Genomic DNA, 20241 nt, shown 5'->3' on the forward strand with positions numbered 1-20241 from the left:
AAAAGAAAAATAAACAACTTTTATTCAAGCCATAAGATTTTTTTTTAAATTGCACAACGAAGCTTATTAGATTCGCCATTATATTTTAAATCTTCAAGCGTGTCAAGCTATATTGAGATTCGTGTTTTATGGATCATTCATTTTCTTAAAAAATATTCGTTTTACTCGAGATTTCTTTGTCTTCAAAATTTTAAAAGGTATCCTTTTTACTTTATATAATCATATAGTGTAGTGAAAGAATAATGAAATTCTCACAAATCAAGAGCCTACCATTAAACATTCTTGTTTCTCTATACAACAGTTTGGTTGTATTGTCATGCTTAGAACTATACGGAAATAAATGCATCTCAAATCTGGATTGTGTTTAAGTATAAACAAAACATCTGCTGATAATAAGAATGGATAAGAATAAATATACAGAAAACACATTTCGATGGCTAACGTGAGAGCATTCCAAGACTGTTTAGAAAACAATGTTCCAACTTGAGCTCTAATTTCTTTTTATTTTTTCAATGTTCCGTCTCACCCCTATATTAATTATTCAATTAGAGCGATATTGTGGATAGCATTTCCCGGTGGAGTACCATTCTACGAATTGTCCTAAACTGCTGTGCTATTATCTGGAAATTTAATGCCACAACTGTCGAGTCATTTTCTGTCATTTTCCTATTAATGTAATGAGTTACATCCTCTACTGATCCGAAATTTGCTTATGTGCGTGAATTCACGAAATTTGTGATATGTGTCGTACACCTACAAAATAAATTTTAATAGTTTTTATCCAGGTAGGTCTTGGTGATGTAAAACCACTGACCCACATTCAAAGCAATGCTGAGATAACGTATGTACAATCGGCCCTCGTATTTACCACAATCTGGCCATATATGGTGTATTTATGTCACGAAGAGAGAAAAATCAATGCCATAATACTGTAGAAAAAAAAACATTCAGTCTAAAATTATCTTAAATCTATTATTAGTTTCCTAATCCAAAATTTGATGCCGTGTTTGCCATAACTAGCGTAATGCAGTTTATTGATTTTTTTGCCCTTGTAGAAACCCCCAACATGGTCAGATCGAGGTTTCGTCGATGTTTTATATATGTTTTGATCTATTTTTACTCTGCTTTGAGAATATCTGCGTCAGCCGCAATATTGACGTTTAGATTTAGTAGTGCAGCTTAGATTGACGACACGACCATGAATTCAGCCATGCGGGTTTCACTTAATCCACCAATGAAAAAGGCTGTTACAGCTAGAACAATTACTAGGAATGTACATTCAAATAGGGTGACGTAAGCCGTGATGCTGTGTGACGTCACACGTATTCTCATAGACATATTACGATGATAGTGAAATATATACACGTGATGGCAGACTATTACTCGATGTTGAAGTCTAATCGAGATGGTGTAACATGCATGGAATATAGCAGCCAATTTGTATTTGAGCTTGGATATTTTAATGCAATCTGGCGTTTAATTTTGATTTTCATGATTCTACAAAACTACCATCTTTGCAGCATCAGGATTTGGAATTAAACAAATTAGAAGGTAAGAACATTTCTTTAAATTTATATTTCCCTATTAGCACATAGCATAGTATATATTATTTGCAACTGCCTCATGTTGGTGCAATTATACAAAATATATAGATGCAGAAAATTAATCTGAATGTTTTACTTCATTTCAGTGATTGTATCATAATATAAATCAAATTGTTAGTCTTTTCTAATATTTCTTATAATAGAAAAGCTTTCAACATCCACAAAAAATAACTTTGATATCCATTTTTTGCACTTCTTAGCTATCCGCTGCAATATGCTTAAATGCAAAAAATGAAAGTTTACTGTGTTTTTCTTAATATATTTAAAAGACATAAAATTAAACCTGATTACTTAAAGTGCCATTAAATAAATCTACAAACAAATCTTGATATTCTTTGCAATAAATGTATGCGCACTTACCTTTCTCATAATCAAATATTAATCATATTTCCATTTAAAATATTTGCAATGTACCTTTTGTTAAACAGGTACATGTGTTAAGAAAAATGCGCAACAAAATTAAAATAGGGGAAAATTTAAAGTTATTTTGGGGGTGTACTTTATCTTTTGCATTGAATTTAATGCTGTCCTTACATCCTTGTTGAAAGCTTATGTTTTAAACAAGACGTCTGATAGTAAGAGAGTGGTCTGGATTTTAGATGCAGTTACAATATTCCATTATTTTTTTAAAATCCCAAGCAAATACAAAATCTCATAATTCTGAAAGATCCACCGTTACTTGTAGAAAGTATTTCAAGAAAGATTAAGTAAGCCACGAATTTTGTTTCCAATAATATAAGTTTGTGTCTTAGTATTCCATGGCTCATATTGTATCTAAAAGATTTAACCACAGTTTAATACGGTCGAAATTTTGTCCTCTTTTATCAATTGTAATTTGTGACAGCTAAAATAATTTTACATATATTCATGCATATTTTTAAAAATCCAGAACATGCGAGAATGTTATTATGCGATTTTCTTGCACCTTTTACGAAAACGGTTCTCTTTGAGTAATTATTTACTATAGTTCTAATGAAAGGGAAATAACGCCTACTTTGTTTTACGTGGAGGTACTTCATTTTCATATTGCTATAAAACTTCAGACTCGAAATGAAAAATGGCATTGCCTTCGAGTTAAGGTCGTGGTGAGGTTATGTAAGTATAACACATATCTTATACTTTGTTAACATGCCCCAACACCGGATCTTGTCATTTAGATTTGAGAACAAGGAATGCGGTTAAGCAATTGATTTGGCTTGTCATGGTCTGATATTTTCTTGACTGATGATGGAAAATTAAAATAAAATGAAAGCAAGTGCACAAAATTTTCTATAAGAACTTGCACAAGACTTAGAAAAACTTGCTTAATTATTATTTAAATTATATTTTCAAAAATTTTATTGCAAGTTGTTTGGGTTTTTTTTTTTAAATCAATTTATTTTTCTTTAAATAAATAATTCTATTATCAGAAATTGATTTTGATTTAAATTTAACTTTAATTTTTTTTAAATAAGAGAAATATACATTAATATTTTAAGGATGACCAAATAAAATTTTAATGATTAATAATGAAAGAATGGCTTCCTAAGTAATTCCAGCATTGGGGTTTTGAAAATACGCGTGCTCGATAATTCCCTATCAGCTGTGTTTGCAAATGGATGCTGTATCATGTCATCTTTATCAAAATTGGAGAAATTTTGGCCACTGTTTCTTGACGTCATTCTGATTATTACAAGAAATATCCTGTGTGTTCTTTATCAATTCATGACAAAATAGCAGTTCCTTCATTATTGTGTATTTTGTATCTAAAATGCGTGAAAGAAAAAAATCACTAGCGAAATAAATTATTCAATAATCATTTGTAACTTTTGCAAAAGCGTTTGTCAAAATTTATATTTTTTGTCCATGCACTTTCTTTTAAGATTTTTTTTCTTAATTTATGCCATAGAATTAGCTTAGGTTTGAAAAGTGACTGATGTTTCATTTCTGAAGCATATAAATAACAGCTCCAATTTGACCCAGACACAGAGATATTTCACCCTTCCCACATATAACATTGAATTGCCATGTGATTTAACAAATTGAATAAGATTAGTTGTTGACAGACATAAAATGGAAACAAAACTGTACCTAATGATATCGTTATTGTATACTTGTTTATGGATCGATTAGAACCTTAACTATTTCAGGGGGTACGATCTCATTTGGATGAAATGAAATATTACTGAATCAGGACTAATTTAATTGGATTTTGTGAAACACTTAAAATATTCAAACTATCTTAAGAAGGTAATGGTGTTTGAAGATTTTAGGAAAAAAATGGCCAACGAGGTTAATTGTTTAAGTTTAACCACTTTATAAAAATTATGTTACTACTTTAGACGTTAGAAACCAATAAAATATATAAATTAGCGAGAACGAACGCGACAATTGGAAAACAGAACATGGATTTCAATAATTAAGATAGACGTTTTCATTGAAACGTATATAAATTGTGTGTCACGTTGTATAGTTTTTGCATTTCGATTTGTCATGAACACATGCGGACTGAAAACAGGTATATATAAATGCCACAAGCGAACTTGACTACAAACAGTATGAATGGTTCTAGACACCTACAACAACATTTTCTTTTTTAGCTTCTGCTATTCCATCGACCACTGTTGATCTTAGTCTCTCCTCGCAGAAACCTGAAGGTCAAAACACATCCCCAATGCTGCTTTTGCAATCACAGGTATTTAAAAAAAAGACAAAATTTTTAAAAAGTTGACAACAACGTGTCTATCATTAACAAAGATTATTCTAAATACCTTTCAATTTTTTCTATAGTCCTCTTACAACGCCGGAACAGGATTTCAGACGGATCCTAGTTGTATTTATCCTTCCTGTGGAACTCAGGCACCGGGTATGTTTCATTCCCCTAATGTCGGTGGCAACATTCCAGACTTTGGTGACAACTTTTTCCAAAACGACGATGTAACTCCTATTACAATGCCAAGTCAGTTTAACATTGGCTCTTGTGAATTCCAACAAAGTTCTCATGGGATGTTTGAAGGACCATATTCTTATGACAGTTCTGTCATGGATAAACAACCGATGAAACCTCCTGTCTCTTTTGGTGATAATACAAGAAGTGGTAATATCCCACATCAAAAAGTTGATGAACCGGTGTTTGCCTATGAAGGCACTTTCCAGAGTTTTCCTGCAATGGATACTCATTATCAACAACAATTACTGAATCAAAACACAAAGCCATTTGTACGTTCCGGTTTGTTTTCACCACATCAGAATGTATTTCCAGAAAGCCATACGGATTATACAAATTTAGACAAAAAAATGGCCACTTATTCTCCTATTCAGGCCTATAGTGGCAATTCAAATACATGTTCCCGAGGAGAAACCACATTCCAAAATTACGACCACCCCTTCCCAGGGAACACCTTACCTCAGTCAGACGTATGTTATCCCTGCCGTGACGTTCCTTTCCGTAACTCATACGGAATTGATCACAGTTCTCTACAAATCCAGAGGCAAATGTCTCATCATGGGCAACTAAATCTCACACTTCCACCACCAAGACCTAACGACGGGTAAGTACAAACCTACTAAAAAATATTTGAAATTTTGGAATGTTCTTCATAAAATATATTATGTAAAGGTATTTGCTTCAAATTTCAACATTTTTACTCTGCAGCCTGAAATATCATATGGGGTCACCCACTACATCTCCCACATCTCTCTCATCAAGATCTTCACCCAGCAGTGGACATGAAGGGCCACAACGAGAAGGCATGCTGTGTGCTGTTTGTGGTGACAATGCTGCTTGTCAACACTACGGGGTCAGAACCTGCGAGGGATGTAAAGGATTCTTCAAGGTAAAACATGGAATACAACAGACATATGCAATTTATTGTCTCAAAGTCAAAAGAAATGTGTTTACAAGAAATTTACTTACCTCATTGTATTCTGTTTTACAGAGAACTGTTCAGAAAAATGCAAAGTACGTCTGTTTGGCTGATAAAAATTGTCCCGTTGACAAACGAAGACGAAACCGGTGTCAATTCTGTCGATTTCAGAAGTGTTTATCAGTAGGAATGGTAAAAGAAGGTATACAATAAAATTCTATGCTTTTTCAAACAATATTTTAATAACATTACTTCCATATACATGCATACTATTTAGCACTGTATACTAGTATATCACACGTTTTACAATTTGTTTTGTTACTTTGTAGTTGTTCGAACCGACAGTCTTAAAGGGCGTAGAGGACGACTTCCCTCCAAGCCAAAGAGCCCTCAGGAGTCGTCCCCCTCCCCTCCAGTCAGTCTCATCACCCTGCTTGTGCGGGCACACCTCGACTCTAGCCCTGATAAGTCAAGCCACTGTTATTCAAAGGTAGGTGCATGCTGCATATTCTTATCAGCATCAATTAAGGTTATCGTGTAGATTTTGTATTCATCTCCTTCTAATAAAATTTATTCAAAATGAGACAACATGTGATAAGTTGATCATTCCTAACAGACAACACCCGAAAGATTTTGTTAGCGCATTCATTCTTCAAAATTCTAATCAGATTTAATGTAAAACTATGTCCCTACCTTAGACGAAATACTTCTACTCGATTTATGATTTTTTCTCACTTCCTTTTTTTCATAATTTTTTTCTTTTAAAGTATGAAGTGCCTTGCACGAAATCAGAGGGGTGCACTGAGAAGACAGCAAATATGTTCTACGACCTCATTACTTCTTCAGTGAACATCATTAAAGCATGGTCGACCAAAGTTCCCGGTTTTTCTGACATATGTCAAGAGGATCAAAACATGCTTTTCAAATCGGCATCTCTTGAGCTCTTCGTTTTACGGCTTTCCTACAGGTATTGAAAGAATTTTGCATTAGTTGAATATCTCAATATATGAATTTTAAGAAAGAGAGTTTGGAACATATAAAATAAGTTTAAAACATACAAATAAAAAAAGAATATCAATTACATAAACTTTTAATGAAATACAAGGTGCATGACCGTTAATTGTGACATTTATATTAAATAATTAACAGGATATGACATATATATTTTATAATTAACAGGATGCAAGGAAATACAGACAATGTTATCTTTGAAAATGGCACAGTGCTTCATCGAAAACAATGCGAAGAAATCTTTGGAGACTGGATAAATTCCATTGCTGACTTTAGCACATCTTTATACAGAATGTCTCTAGACATTTCAGCACTGGCATGCATGGAAGCCCTGACTCTTATAACATGTAAGTTACCTTAAAATCAAACAGCCTCAGGTGCAACTTTCATTGCATTGTTTTTCTCCTTAATTTCTTCCCAATATCATGCAGGAGAACACATTTTAACCAATATATCCCCAATTCAAATTTCAGTGAGACATGGATTAAAAAACCAAGCTAAAATGGAAGAAGTCCAAATGAAAATCATCGACAGTCTGAGAGACCACTGTGTATACAATAGCGAGGCCCAGAAAAAGCCTAACTACTTCTCCTCTATCTTAGGGAAAGTAGCGGAACTGAGAACTCTAAGTCGCCAGGGCATTCAACGAATGGAGCTTCTGAAAATGGACACAAGCGAAGTTTCTCCGGCTCCAACTATGATTGAAGACATTTTCTTGTCCAGTGAATTACCATTTTAGCTAATCAGTACGGCAGTTATTGTCATGTTTTTTGATATTTTGTGTGTCAGTGGTAGATTTTTTTTTTTATTTCACGTATAATTCTTTGAACGAGATGCTTTATCATATGTCATATCTATCTTTATATTTATTGATGTTGATCAGAAAGGTGTTTAGAATTATATGTCGTGCTATTTTTTAGTTCTTTCTTTAAAGATTGAAATTGTCTTTTTACGTTCTTGGTCATCAATATAAGCTTTTCGTGGTACTTTTTGTAGAAGTGCATACTTGTCTCAATACATTTCATTATTCAATAATTTATATGTGACCAAAAATCAACATTATTTTTCATTGAGTAGTTATAGTACACGTGATGCTTCAAGTGTGGTGTATGTCGTTTAACGTCCGATTAGTTTAACTTTTATCAATTTTACTATTTAAATATTGTATTATTTAATTTTCTTCATTTTGAAGATGTCAATAGCCTTGTGCATTATCATATTTGATGTATCTGGTTCATTTCTACAAAGTTTTTGTTTCTGTATTTACCCACTCTTCTGCATAATACCAAATACAAAGTAGTTATAGCTCACCTTTGATCTGCCAGTAATTTTGAGTAGTACTTGTTGTAATCAGTATTTTTATTGGTTTTACCATGTTATTTGTCGATATGCTCTAGTCAAGTGCTACTGTTAGGTAACCATTTTATTTTAAATCATTTTTTTTTCTTCCGAGGATGTGGGAGGAAGGGGGCTTCAAGAAAAAAAAATTATTATCTTGAATAAAAAGAAACAATATTTAAAAAAACTAAAACTATGTAATTATCATTGCTCATACAAAGATATTTTACATAAAAGATAAAATACTGAAAAATATTTTTCTGTACAACTCATTTTTCATCATTTTCGAAATTTATTATTTATCAAATATTTTTACTTACAAAAAAATAATTCAAAATATTGATATTGTCTTGATGGCATTGTTTATTATTTGCAAATTTTACAATGTAAAATTATTTCTAATAAATTTCTGTTTAGCAAATATTACACTGCATTCTTCAACTGTATACCTGCAATTTTGGGTAGGTTTGTTTTATCTAATAATCTTTGAGAAGGGATCATTCATGAAAAAAAAAATTAAATTAAAATATCGGGTGAATTTTGTATCCACTGCCATCCAGTGAATTCAAATTTACCTGACAGATTTAACGCGTCAAGTTTGTTAAAATAGATCTAACAGTTACGTTTGTTATAATGGTTCTAACCGTACTTTTAGTTTGTTATAATGGATCCAACAGTACTTTAAGCTTGTTACAATAGATCTAAGAGTACTTTTAAGTTTGTTACATTTTATGTGTTGTAATGAAGTGCCATAAGTAAGTACATTGTACGCCGCTTACATGAAGGTTCCCATTCCGAAATACATTCAAAGTGCAGATGTAATACCAAACATCTATATGAAATATGTGTGTTAAGGATTCGTATTGTTACTTTTAATTGAATAAATCTATGAAAAAAAAACAATGTCTTTTCCTTTTGTTAGATGTTAGAACTGTGATTTGAGGTCTCAGGTTTAGCGATCTTCACAATTTCAAGACCTAAATTGAATCTATAAAGTGTTAAAAAAACAATGAATTAGATATTATAATTCCTATATTCTTATTCTTAAATATTTACGTTCAAGTAGTTTTCTTTCTTAAACTCAAAAAGGTTGATGATAGAGAACGGAAAATTATTTGAAGAAAGGTCCAAGATTTGGAGAGAGACAATAATATCAACAAATTCAGAGAAACAGTAAAGGCTTTTGAAAATTCTTTAATGACCTTATAACATACAGATAGAATTTCAAAAATCTGCAAATCGGAGTGGATGAAATCTGTGAATGAAATGACCTATTTGTTAAAACAGTATTGATCCATCAGTCAGATTGATTGATTGATTGTAGAGAATCACCATTAAAATGACTTAGGTGTCAGTTTTTGTTTTTTTTTTTTTTTTTTTTTTTATTGGATCAAACTCCAAGGTTTATGTATGCAATGAAAAATCTGGTTCTGGGGCTTTCATATTCATTATTTTACAAAATCTATTCAATCTAAACTGATGAATTCCTTCTGACAAACCGTTCAAAAGTAATGGCCTAGGTTTTTTTTTCAAAAGTAGGTCAAACTTCAAGAACAAGGTCAAAATGTCAAAATTGCAATAAATAAATCTTGTCACTAGCAATATACATTTGAAATACTGAAATATGAATGCCCTGACAGTTATGTCTACAAGGTTAAATTTTGGTAGAATTAAGCAATTATTGGTAAAAACACCTAGGTCAAGATCAAGAGGTCAAGTATGTTGGTTTCGTCTGAAATTCACATTTGAAATGTGAAAGTCATATCTCCAATCAATCAAAAATTACGGGCAAGGTCAAATATTTTGCAGACAAAGAGACAATTGCATACAGAAAGACTGATATTTAGAGTAAAAACTATATATGCCCCAAATCCTTGATTACAGAGTATAAAAAGGTTAAATAAAAATTTCTTAGCTTTAGGCTCATGCAGTCCTCAATGCCTTCAAGTGCCTGAATCGGCATGGCTTCCTCATCCTGACGTCTGCTAATAATAATAATTTTGTGTCTGCCGATCCCAATGCTAAAAAAAAATCGAACTTCTGTAAAAAAAAAAAAAAAAAAAAATTCATTTGTACCTGAACCAGTAAAAATAAATACACACCTGTGCAAATTATTCGAATAGAGATACTACAAATTACGAATTATTGTTTGAATTTTTTTTTCATTCTGAATTACTTCGTTTTTGTTTCATCAACATCTTCGTGGGTCAAAATGAAAATGGTATATGTACTGTATATTTTTTCCCTATTATGTTTGCTCACCTTGTGCTTCCAGCATTAAAATTTCTTCTGTCATTCCTCGCAACAATTTCTCAGTGAAGTATATATGGACAAGCCAATGTTTATGACCGTGAAGATATACTTAATTTATCTACTTTTTATTTAAAATAAGAAAAAAAAAAAGAAAATGTTCAATGAAAATTAACCATTTTTACTGGCAGATGTAGAGGGGGCGGGCACCCTTTTAATAAATTTAATAAATAAATTAATAAATAAATCTTAATAAATTAAGCCCCCTACCCCAAACTCCCTCCCCCTCTTCTAGATTCCTGGATCCGCCACTGATTTTGTTACTCAGCTGAGGGGACTGCATGAAGTCATTTTTTCGGGGGGAGGGTTAAAAGTGGAGGGAAAATAGAGATGGTAGAGATGAGAGTTGAGATAAAATAGCAAATAGAATCAAAAAGGTTACCTTTGAAGAAAAATTATTACCGGGCGATAAATAATGCAGATTTTATGTTATTTGATAGCGATAAAACTATATATACTGGTATTTTATTAAGAAATTATTAATATATTTTAATGAAATACTTTTTGCGGACTAGACTTTAAAAAATATAATTAGCACAAAGCATTAAATATATATTGTCTAAATATTATCAGATTTTTGCAATTTGTGCCTGTATTTATGTACACAAAATCAAAATTGTAATAAATAAAACGGGCTTGAAGAAGTTATGCTTAATTTGGTTTGTGCTTTAGCGTATACATCATTTTAAAAGATGCCAAAACGTCACATTGCAGGCCCATCAGGTTTTTTTTTCTTCTTTTATTGAACCGCGACTGAAGGTTTTACTTTTCGGTAGCTAAATCAGATAATTTAGTTGAAAAAAAGTTTCATTATACATGTATGATTCTATGATTATAGGGTTCAAATGACCTTTTCGCGGAATTGCAAATTCGGATATTTTAGAGGACTCCTTCTATAGGTAAATTCAGCACTTTGAATAAAATTAGTTCACTTACTTCACAACTGCAAAAGACGGTGAAGATCATATCGTGGAACCTCGTGGAACTGTTCCATTAACTTCAATGTCGGAAAGCCCGGCTGATTCTGCTTCGTTCCTCGAGAAGAAGACGAAGAAATCCTGAACCTGTAATTTTGAGAGAATTTTCCCTATAAATGTGAGAAGATTTATTTTTTATTAAAATATTTAACTCAAGGAATCTTGGCGTTGGATACCTAGCTATAAATTGTTTTCAAATAGTAATCATATTTTTTTTAATTTAATAAACTTTTAATTTACAACTGAAAACAAATCTCTCTCTCTCTCTCTCTCTCTCTCTCTATCTCTCTCAGTTCCATGTCATTTTCATTGCCTACATTACCCAGTGTAAATTAAATGACAAACTCTAATAACCCTTTGTAAGTAATATAAATCTCTGAGGTCAACGTAAATCTTTTAAATTGTTCTTTAAAGGAAAATTTTTGTGTTGTATTTGTGGTCAAGCCTGACTTAATAGAATTTTATCTCCTTAGAATGGTTCCATTGAAATTTATGCTCCGTGTCTTTTAAATCATTATAAGGCAATTTACCAATATTTTTTGACAAAGATGGACAAACTTAGAAAACAAAGGTAAGGGTACCTCGTTTTTGACTGTAAAATTGATATAAATAGGTCAAATATTATTTACTAGACAGTCTTTTTTAATACATTAATTTTATATTGCGTCAATCAAAGTGATGCCATATGTAGGTATGTATGTATAAATACACATATAAACCGTGTCTCAAGCTTGAAAGCGAGTGAAACCGCATGTTTCCCTTTGGTAGATCTGTGTTTTTGAGTCATGATGTATATGTGATAATTATATGTAATTAACAGAGAGAGTTTAAGCAAATGCTTAAGCAGATAATTTCTACATGATAAATATAGAATACTGTTCCATATCTAAGCACTGCGTTGAGTCACATGACGTATTGTGTACAGTTTTCTTCTTCTTTGTACATGAATTTTTGCATGCAACCATTTTTTGTTGTTTAATGTAAAAGAGGACCCACACCTAACTTTGTTCATACATTCAAAAGATAGAAAATGTACTCACATACCATGCTTCTTATATTTTTTTTCTCTTTATACTTGATGGCCTAGAATTTAAAGCATTATTCCAAACAAAGTTTGTATAAAGTTACGCGCAAACAAAGAGATGAAAAACCAAACCTTTTCAAGCAATATCTTCAATACAATCTTGCCCATTCCACTCCTAAAAAACAGCATTGTCGTTTGATCCCCCCCCCTTTATTAAACAAAGCAATTCCAAAATAGATATGAAATATAACTTTGATTTGTAAAGTCTCTGTAAGGAAGAATTTGATAGTAAGTTTAAACTGAATTTTAATTATCAATAAAATCTTCAAGCAATAATAGGATTTTTCTATTCAATTTAAAAACATCTGTTATCATCACAGTTCAATAAGAAAAGGTGACATCAAGAAAACGTAATTGTTACAACGGCTACGAAAATTGTATAATTATATTTTATATACTTGAACAAAGGTGTTATTAAGATTGAATTTAACCCCCTTCCCCGCAGTCACGCATTTTAACGCATATAATATTTCCTATTTCTGACGCAAAATCACGCATTTACCGTTTCCCCGCAATCACGCATTTTCACGCACTTTAAAAAGTTCATTAAATCTTCAATTTAATGCCAAATTCCAACTATTTCATACTTGCTTAATCTCATAAAATAAGAAAAATTATTTTCTAATTAAAATATTACGTCATGATATTATTTACGCTAAACTTTAGAGAAACTTGTACCCCGCTAGAAAGTGCTTGCGGGGAAATGGTAACGTAATATTTCTATGACGTGAGGATTCAGTTTATTTTGCATAACAATTTTGTAAGTTGTAAAGTGTTAAACAACATAATTATGTTTGATTCTTGCCAATTGTTAAGTTGTTACGAATTGAAAGAAAACACAATCGCAAATTATTCACTTATAAAATTGGAAAATCACATGCTGAAATGAAATATCGATATTGACGAACTTCTTAAACATTTAAAATATCTGTCATGGGTGTCTTCTAGCTATTCCCACTTTTAAAAAATCTTATTTCCACCTATTCCCACTTGCAAATAACAATAGATGTTTTGATTAGTTAATTGGTTTTAACAGTAATTAGACTAATTACATCCCATCTTAGATTTACCTGTATTTTACCAGTATTTTGTACATTTTAAGACAGAAAATAAATATATTTAATATTATAAAAAAAATATATAAAATATACTTGAATTCACTGAAATATTTACTTTTGCATGTGTAAAATTATCATGAAAATTTTATAATTAAAAAAAAAAAATAGGTATTTAAAATCCAGATTTCGATGTAAAGATCAATAAAAGCCTTATGTAAAATTCATTGGTGATTGAAAATTTGCTCAATAATAAGATTAGGAATGATGAAAAAGTCTAACTTCTCATTGATATTAGGTAAAAAGTCAGATTAAAAAAAAATAATAATAATTTGTCTGCTATTTTTATTTGAAAAAGTCTAATTTCTCATTGAAAAAAAAAGTAAAAGGTCAGATTTTAAAAAAATAAATAATTTATATGCTATTTTTATTTGAAAAAGTCTAATTTCTCATTGAAATAGAAGTAAAAAGCCAGATTTTTAAATTTTAAATAGCAAATTAACTTGTCCTCTACTCCCAGTGGTTTAATAATTACTGTTTTCACAGTAATGACATGTTTATTCAGCTAATTATTTGTTTACACAAAAATTCCACCTACTCCCACGTGGAATTTCACCTTTTTCTACCTGATTTTCAAAAAGTGGGAATAGCTTGCATAAACCCTGTCATGTTGTAAATTTTGAATTTACCGGGTGGCAGTAAATACATAATTTACTCATGTTGTAAATTTTGTATTTACTGCCACCCGGTAAATTCAAAATTTACAACATGACATATCTTTCACAAGATGTCTGTCCAAATGGTTCAGAAATGGTAAAATAGAGTCAAGTTCAAAAAGAAAATATATACATGTAGTACACTGTACTAATATTTGATAATATTAAACACTTTTCAATAAACTGAGGGATTTCAGAGGTGCTACATTTAAAAAAATATATTTAAGAGGTTTGACAAGTGTAGGGAAATTTAAGATAAATAAATTCGTCCACATAGTATTAATTTTTAATTTAATATTTGACCTTCCAGAAAGTTAACGATATTCTTAAAGAAAAATGTTAAGTAGAATATAATCATAAAATGCTGTTTAGCGGTATAGAAACAAAACAAATTCACTACTTTGAAATTTTTAATCAGTCTATTTCAAAATTAGAAAGGATGAGCTTCAAAACTTAAAAAATGGGCTACTTATCGGGAAAAAAAACAGGAAAAAGTTTGTTTGTTTTTTAAGATTGCCACTTTCTCGTTCATTGCATATACAAAGATGCCACATACACATGTTTTTTTTTTCTCTACAGAGAAGACCTATATTAAAGGTGTCTAAAAGATGAAGAAATAAATTTGCATTTCAAATTCAATGGAGGTTGCTCATACACAACTGAAATTATTGATTGATCGAAAATTAGTCAGCACACATACACAGAGAGAGAGAGAGAGAGAGAGAGAGAGAGAGAGAGAGAGAGAGAGCCATTTCTATGATTGTATTTATACATTGTTCAGTTTTCTAAAAGAGATTAAATTTCTTTTCAACTAGTTGACAAATCATGATGCAAAATGAATGAGAAGTGATTACTATTAAAGACACTTCCTCAATAAGCAGATTTTATTTGTATGATCTTTTAAATGACATGCATGCACTTAAAAAAGACAAATGCACTGTTATCTCAGATATTTAATAAAACGCTTACAGATTTAGTTCGACAAGCTTAAACATTGAAAGACGTACTATCTATATAGTCAGGTCCACTTTTAATCCTATATAGATCCCTATTAACAACATTTTCTATACACCGAAGTCATCCAAAGATTTGTTCAGATGGTAACAACAGTTACACTAGAAGTCCTTTTGAATAGGAATTTTGTGAGACATCAATGCATTGCATTCCAGAGAGTGTTCAATTTTGATCAAATTTTGTGCATCCATTTTTATATTGTTCTCTAAAGACTGAGTCCCTCCAATGGCTGGATAGTTGAACATCGAGGATGATCGGAAAGTCGGTGCCAGTGTACGACGCCCGCTGCTGGCCAGTGGTAAGTCTTCTAATTTTACTCTCATAACACGTTTGGTTGTAAAATAAACGAACATTAATATTGCTCAACGTTTGTTCAGTCAGTGACACACCATTCTATTTATCTCACATACCACATTTCAATGGAAAGTATACAGACTGTGTTCTACGTTTGTTCGGCAATCCATTGGAAAGAAGGAACTCTTACACATAAACGCACAGTCCCTTGGTTAAGTTTTTCCCAAATTTTAAAACGGGTAAAATGATCTGGCTTATTTTGTTCAACATCTTTGTTGCTTCTATTTAGGGCTTTTCTTAAAAATGATAAAATTTGTTCCAAAGTTGCCAAATCAGATAACCAATCTCATACAGTTTTGTCTTATTATCCAAAAAGAAGACATCTCGCTTAACAATTAACTTGCTTTCATAAATGAGATTGTAAGTCTCAAAGTTATTCAACAATACACTCATTTTCTGATTTTTATTCAGTTAAAATTAATTCTAGAGGTCCTATGAGCACTAAGCTTACAAATTTACCCCCCCCCCCCCACCTCCCTTGTGATTATAATGGCAAAGTCCATATTTTGGCTATAGGAGACCCGAAATAAGTGCCAGATCTAAACGTAAAATAGGAGTTGCACAAAAGCACCATGTTGTATAGAAGGAGTTGCAGATAAGAAATAGATACCCTTCAAAATTATATAAAGAATAGCAGTGTCAATGTTTTGCTATAGGAAACCCAAAATACTAGTATGTGTCCGATCAAAAAGTAAAAATACACATGTAAGAGGTGCACAATGGCACTATGTACCAAAATAAAAATTATGTGAAAGTTTCATTTAATTTCATCTAGTGCTGTAAGAAGAGTTGTGGATAAGAGATGGGTACCCCAAAGCGTGCGGACATACAGACAGACGGACGGACAGACACCCCTATCACTATATACCCCCTGCGTTACAAGACTTCACTTTAGTTTGCTAATACCACAGTCTTGTCATAATTTCTGGTTTGAGACTTTCATCTGATACCCCCGGTATGATAGCTGTTTACTGTTTCTAGACCTGTTCCTTGATTTTTGATATGATACCCTGAGTGTTGTCAGCTTTTTTTTCTGCAATGATCTCTATGCCATATGTAGAGACAGTTGGCTCAAGATATTTTATCAAACAAGTCAGGTCGTCTTCATTCCCTTTAAGGTCATTTATGGCATTGATCAGCGAATCGCAGATTTGTAACGATTCTTCCTAGCTCCGGGGAGACTGTGCCAATGTGACCCTCGAGAGCATCTTCCTAAATCCTTTCAGTGGATATATTTTAAAAAGAGTATAGGAGAAAGCAGGTATCGCTTGCTTAGCGTACTCCTACTGTGCCGAACTAGTCGCCAATACTGTTGTAAAATTCAAAGAATTGCACTTGCGCTCTTGCTGTATAGCTCTTCGATCAAACGACGACCTCCACACAGTTGTCAAGAAGCGGAAATTAAAATAAAACGATCACACATACCACTCAAGAGAGCTTGCTCAGGCAGTTCTGCTAGAGACAGTTGAAAGATGGCGGAGACGATATATTGAACTGGCCAAGATTGAATCTAGCTGAAGCTCAGAGAGCTGTGGAAGACAAAGACAGTTCAGTGGATGACAGTGGTGGACACGTCTTCAAATGTGCCACCACAACATCCACAGAAGTCAAGGATGAGTGAAAAGTGACGGTGAAGGAGAAATTAATAACGCCGTTTATTTGACCAAAACATAGGGCCAACGGTGGATGACCGGTCGACAGGGGATGCTTACTCCCCGTAGGTACTGATCCAACTTGAGGAGTCAGTGTTTTGTGCAATTTCAACAGTTTGTAGGTTTTTCAGGAAATTGACAACAGTTCATTTTCTTCGCCTTTATCATGCAAAACTTGACCACTCGACTAGTGGACAGGCTATAGAATTGTTCTGCTGGTGTAAAATTTAAAGAATATTTCTACCTCTGTCTACAAGAACGCCCCTTTTTTAGTGTGGGTATAACAACAGTGTCTGAAAGCTGTTTTTCTATACATTGTAAATGACAATTATTTCTCTTACTTAAATGTTAACGTAAATTCTGGCATTTTCACAAATATGATCAAATTTAAATATTAAAGATTTGACAAAAGGCCTACGTTTTAATCTTGTATGGAATTGCGCGGAGGTGAGTCTGGAGCAGCTGATAAACGAACAAAGAAAGTGAATGTAGAGCAAACGGAGAGTGAATGTAGAGCAAACGGTAATCGCGCGGTCATCGAACGGTGAGCGAACTGTATTACATGTAAATGTACATGGGAGAACGCTTAAAAGGGAACGTTTCAGGTAAAAAGACACCCCTCACTGCTCAAAGACCCTGGGTGATGAGTAAAGGTCTGAATGTGAAGACCAACACCGGTACATTTCCCTCTATATAAGTGAAAAATTCTCAAAGGGGACGGAAAACAACATACAATCAATCAATCGACGGTTTTCTTAATTTTTTTTTTATCTGATGTGTGTTATTATAGATGAAAAAATTGGGTTGTTAAAATCACTATATTATACTTTCATGTAAATAAGTTGAATCTGATCTGGTCGAGAAACATTTGTTGAAAAACACTATTACCCGCTCAATAGTGAAGCCACGCCCTCCAGCGTAGCAACAGTCATCAGTGCTTGACGACGGGTGATATTCCAAAAAATAGCGACTGCGCAGATTTATGCGCGCACGGTTCACTGTTATATGTATTTGTTGTATAAAACATTCAGTATAATATAATAAATATTGCATGTAGTTGAGTGTAACATTTAAAATTTTCACCCCTCGAAAACCATTGTCAACCTCGGCTGCGTCTCGGTTGACAATGGTTTTCTTGGGGTGAAAATTTTCAATGTTACACTCAACTACATGCAATATTTATATAATAGTGCACGATACAAACGCCAATGTTACTTTTTACATTGCATTATTACATTTGTTTCATATTTGAATATTTCACAAGGAAAAAAACTTAATGGTACAATAAAACTAAATAATAATGTTGACTTTAACTTTTATATGGTCATTTTCTCTTATTTATGTAGAAGGTACGGTTTTGGCTTTATTGTGCCCTAAAAATTTAATGTTCTTAAAAAGATACGAAATTGGCTTTAACAAGAGTTGAGTAGATGAATATGATAAATCATTAAAGAATATGGCATGAAGGAGGACCATTCTGGAAATATGACGTCATTAATTTGGTACATTTCGAAGTTTAATGCAGAAAAGCCTCAGAATGACTCATTTCTTGCTTATTTTCCTCTAGAATATATTGTCTTCAACTGTCGCCCACTTCAATTTTTGGATATGTTATGTAAACTGCTTTGAAAAATCATATATCTCAAAATCTTTGTGGGCGACAGTGGCAGAGTATGTTTTCTGAAAGAAAATTCCACTGAAAATTGATGTCTTCTGCAACTTTTTAAGAAAGTACGGGAAAATGCACAAGTAAATGACGTCACAAATAGCATTTAGGAGGTCATATGAGAAAAACGATTTGTGTATTCTTACTGCATGGAATTCCTATAATTCAGGAAAAATGAATTTTAATTTCTTTATCATGTCACTTCCATATTTTAGAAAAATACATGGCTAAACTTGTGTTGAAACTGTTCCTTGTTCTTTACGAGTATATCGCCTAAAAACTAAGTTTGTGTATCCCCAGTTGCTTCAGATACAAGAGGTTGCGTATGAACTATTATTTTAATCAAACTAAGCTATTGACAAACAAGTTGATGAAACAAGATACCAAAAGTGTGGTTGAAACAATGATTTTGGCAGCAAATACAATCTTTCATTAAGTCGAAAGCTGACTGACGATGTTCATAGAAGTCGTAAGACCATTATTTTTTCCGTTTGCCAATTTTTTTAAGTATACGGCGGATGTGACCGGTCTTCAGGGGATACTTACTTCTTCACGCACTTGATCCCACCTCTGACGTTTTAAAGGTCTGCATTTGAAATTTTTTTTATTGTGTTTCCTTGTACGCGCTTTTGGATTATGGGACTTTTTGAACAATTTCATCCACTACATGTATACCTACCGAACTCCGTCATTGATCATTAAGGTTTTTCTCCAGTGTACAGCAATTTCTCCGGAAATCATTATATGCTGTCTCCACTTTATAGACGGATAGTTATGTTAAACTGTGTGTCCTTTTGTTTTCAAATTTAAAATCAATTTAACCCATTCCAAAAATGTTTTAACTAGAATAAAATGAAGGGTTGTAATGCGTTTACTTCATCCCTTTCTCCATGGGGGTAGCAACAGGGGGGGGGGGGGGGGGGCAAGGGGAGGGCTGCCCCCCCCCCACTTTTTTTCCCAACCTTACTTGTACTATAGGAAATGTTAATTGAAAGCCTGGTTTCCCCCCCCCCCCCCCACTTTTAGACTTTTAGTGATGTACCGAAAATGTAGTATTAGAATTGGTACTAAAAGTAGTTGACACTGAGAAAAAGTTTACCTAACCACCCCCCCCCCACGAAATAGGATTATCGACTTTGGGCAACTTTTTCCTTTTTGGGGGGGGGGGGGGGGCTTGTCAACTTTTACAGGTAAGCAAAACAAAAATTTTCTCTGGCTGCCCCCCCCCCCCCTTTCAAAAACGATGCTACGCCACTGTTCTCCACAATGTCCGTTGAAGTGAAGCTTTTTGCAAAGATCATAATGGCTTGTACAAGGGGTTCTCAACGTTTCAAAACTTCTCAAAGGTTTCCTTTTGCGCGCGTTTCTTGAGTATATAATTTCATTGCGTGAACGTCCAGTTTTGCTGAAGTTTCTCGCGTATGCCTATTCAAAGAATGATAACTCTAACATGCACATGCGCTTCAAATGACGTAAATCGAAAATGCAGGAGAGTAGTTTAGTGAAAGAGAAGCTCGTGGTTCTGTGGATGGTCTTTGTATTTAGGTAAACGCGTAAAGTTTATATAACTCGATCAGGCAAGGAAGCAATTTCAGTTATTTGTGATGGAGTGGGT

At 32.9% G+C, this 20241-nt stretch overlaps 2 protein-coding genes across 3 annotated transcripts in view; both read left to right on the forward strand.

Annotated features, from left to right (window-relative positions):
* Nucleotides 1–243: 243 nt before the first annotated feature.
* On the forward strand, nucleotides 244–8057 carry LOC134256172 (nuclear receptor subfamily 4 group A member 2-like). 2 transcript variants are annotated; one of them, XM_062738810.1, is made up of 9 exons: nucleotides 244–1551; nucleotides 4184–4278; nucleotides 4374–5134; nucleotides 5239–5419; nucleotides 5522–5651; nucleotides 5779–5939; nucleotides 6217–6416; nucleotides 6629–6807; nucleotides 6934–8057. In XM_062738810.1, the coding sequence occupies exons 2-9, from the start codon at nucleotides 4258–4260 to the stop codon at nucleotides 7197–7199; spliced, it is 1899 nt and encodes a 632-aa protein (XP_062594794.1). In that variant the 5' UTR covers nucleotides 244–1551; nucleotides 4184–4257; the 3' UTR covers nucleotides 7200–8057. The 2 variants fall into 2 exon arrangements, with proteins under 2 accessions (XP_062594794.1, XP_062594795.1); XM_062738811.1 differs by lacking the exon at nucleotides 244–1551 and adding an exon at nucleotides 2523–2699.
* A 12090-nt stretch (nucleotides 8058–20147) lies between these two features.
* The window catches only part of LOC134256167 (uncharacterized), a 45383-nt gene continuing 45289 nt past the window's right edge, over nucleotides 20148–20241 (forward strand). Inside the window, exon 1 of the mRNA XM_062738801.1 lies at nucleotides 20148–20171. The gene's annotated coding sequence lies outside the window, so the exon portion shown is untranslated. The remainder of the gene's footprint in view (nucleotides 20172–20241) is intronic.

The sequence above is a fragment of the Saccostrea cucullata genome, unplaced genomic scaffold, assembly GCF_032062105.1.
Source record: "Saccostrea cucullata isolate Sc308-1 unplaced genomic scaffold, CSIRO_AGI_Scuc_v1 ctg204, whole genome shotgun sequence".
Taxonomy (NCBI): Eukaryota; Metazoa; Mollusca; class Bivalvia; order Ostreida; family Ostreidae; genus Saccostrea; species Saccostrea cuccullata.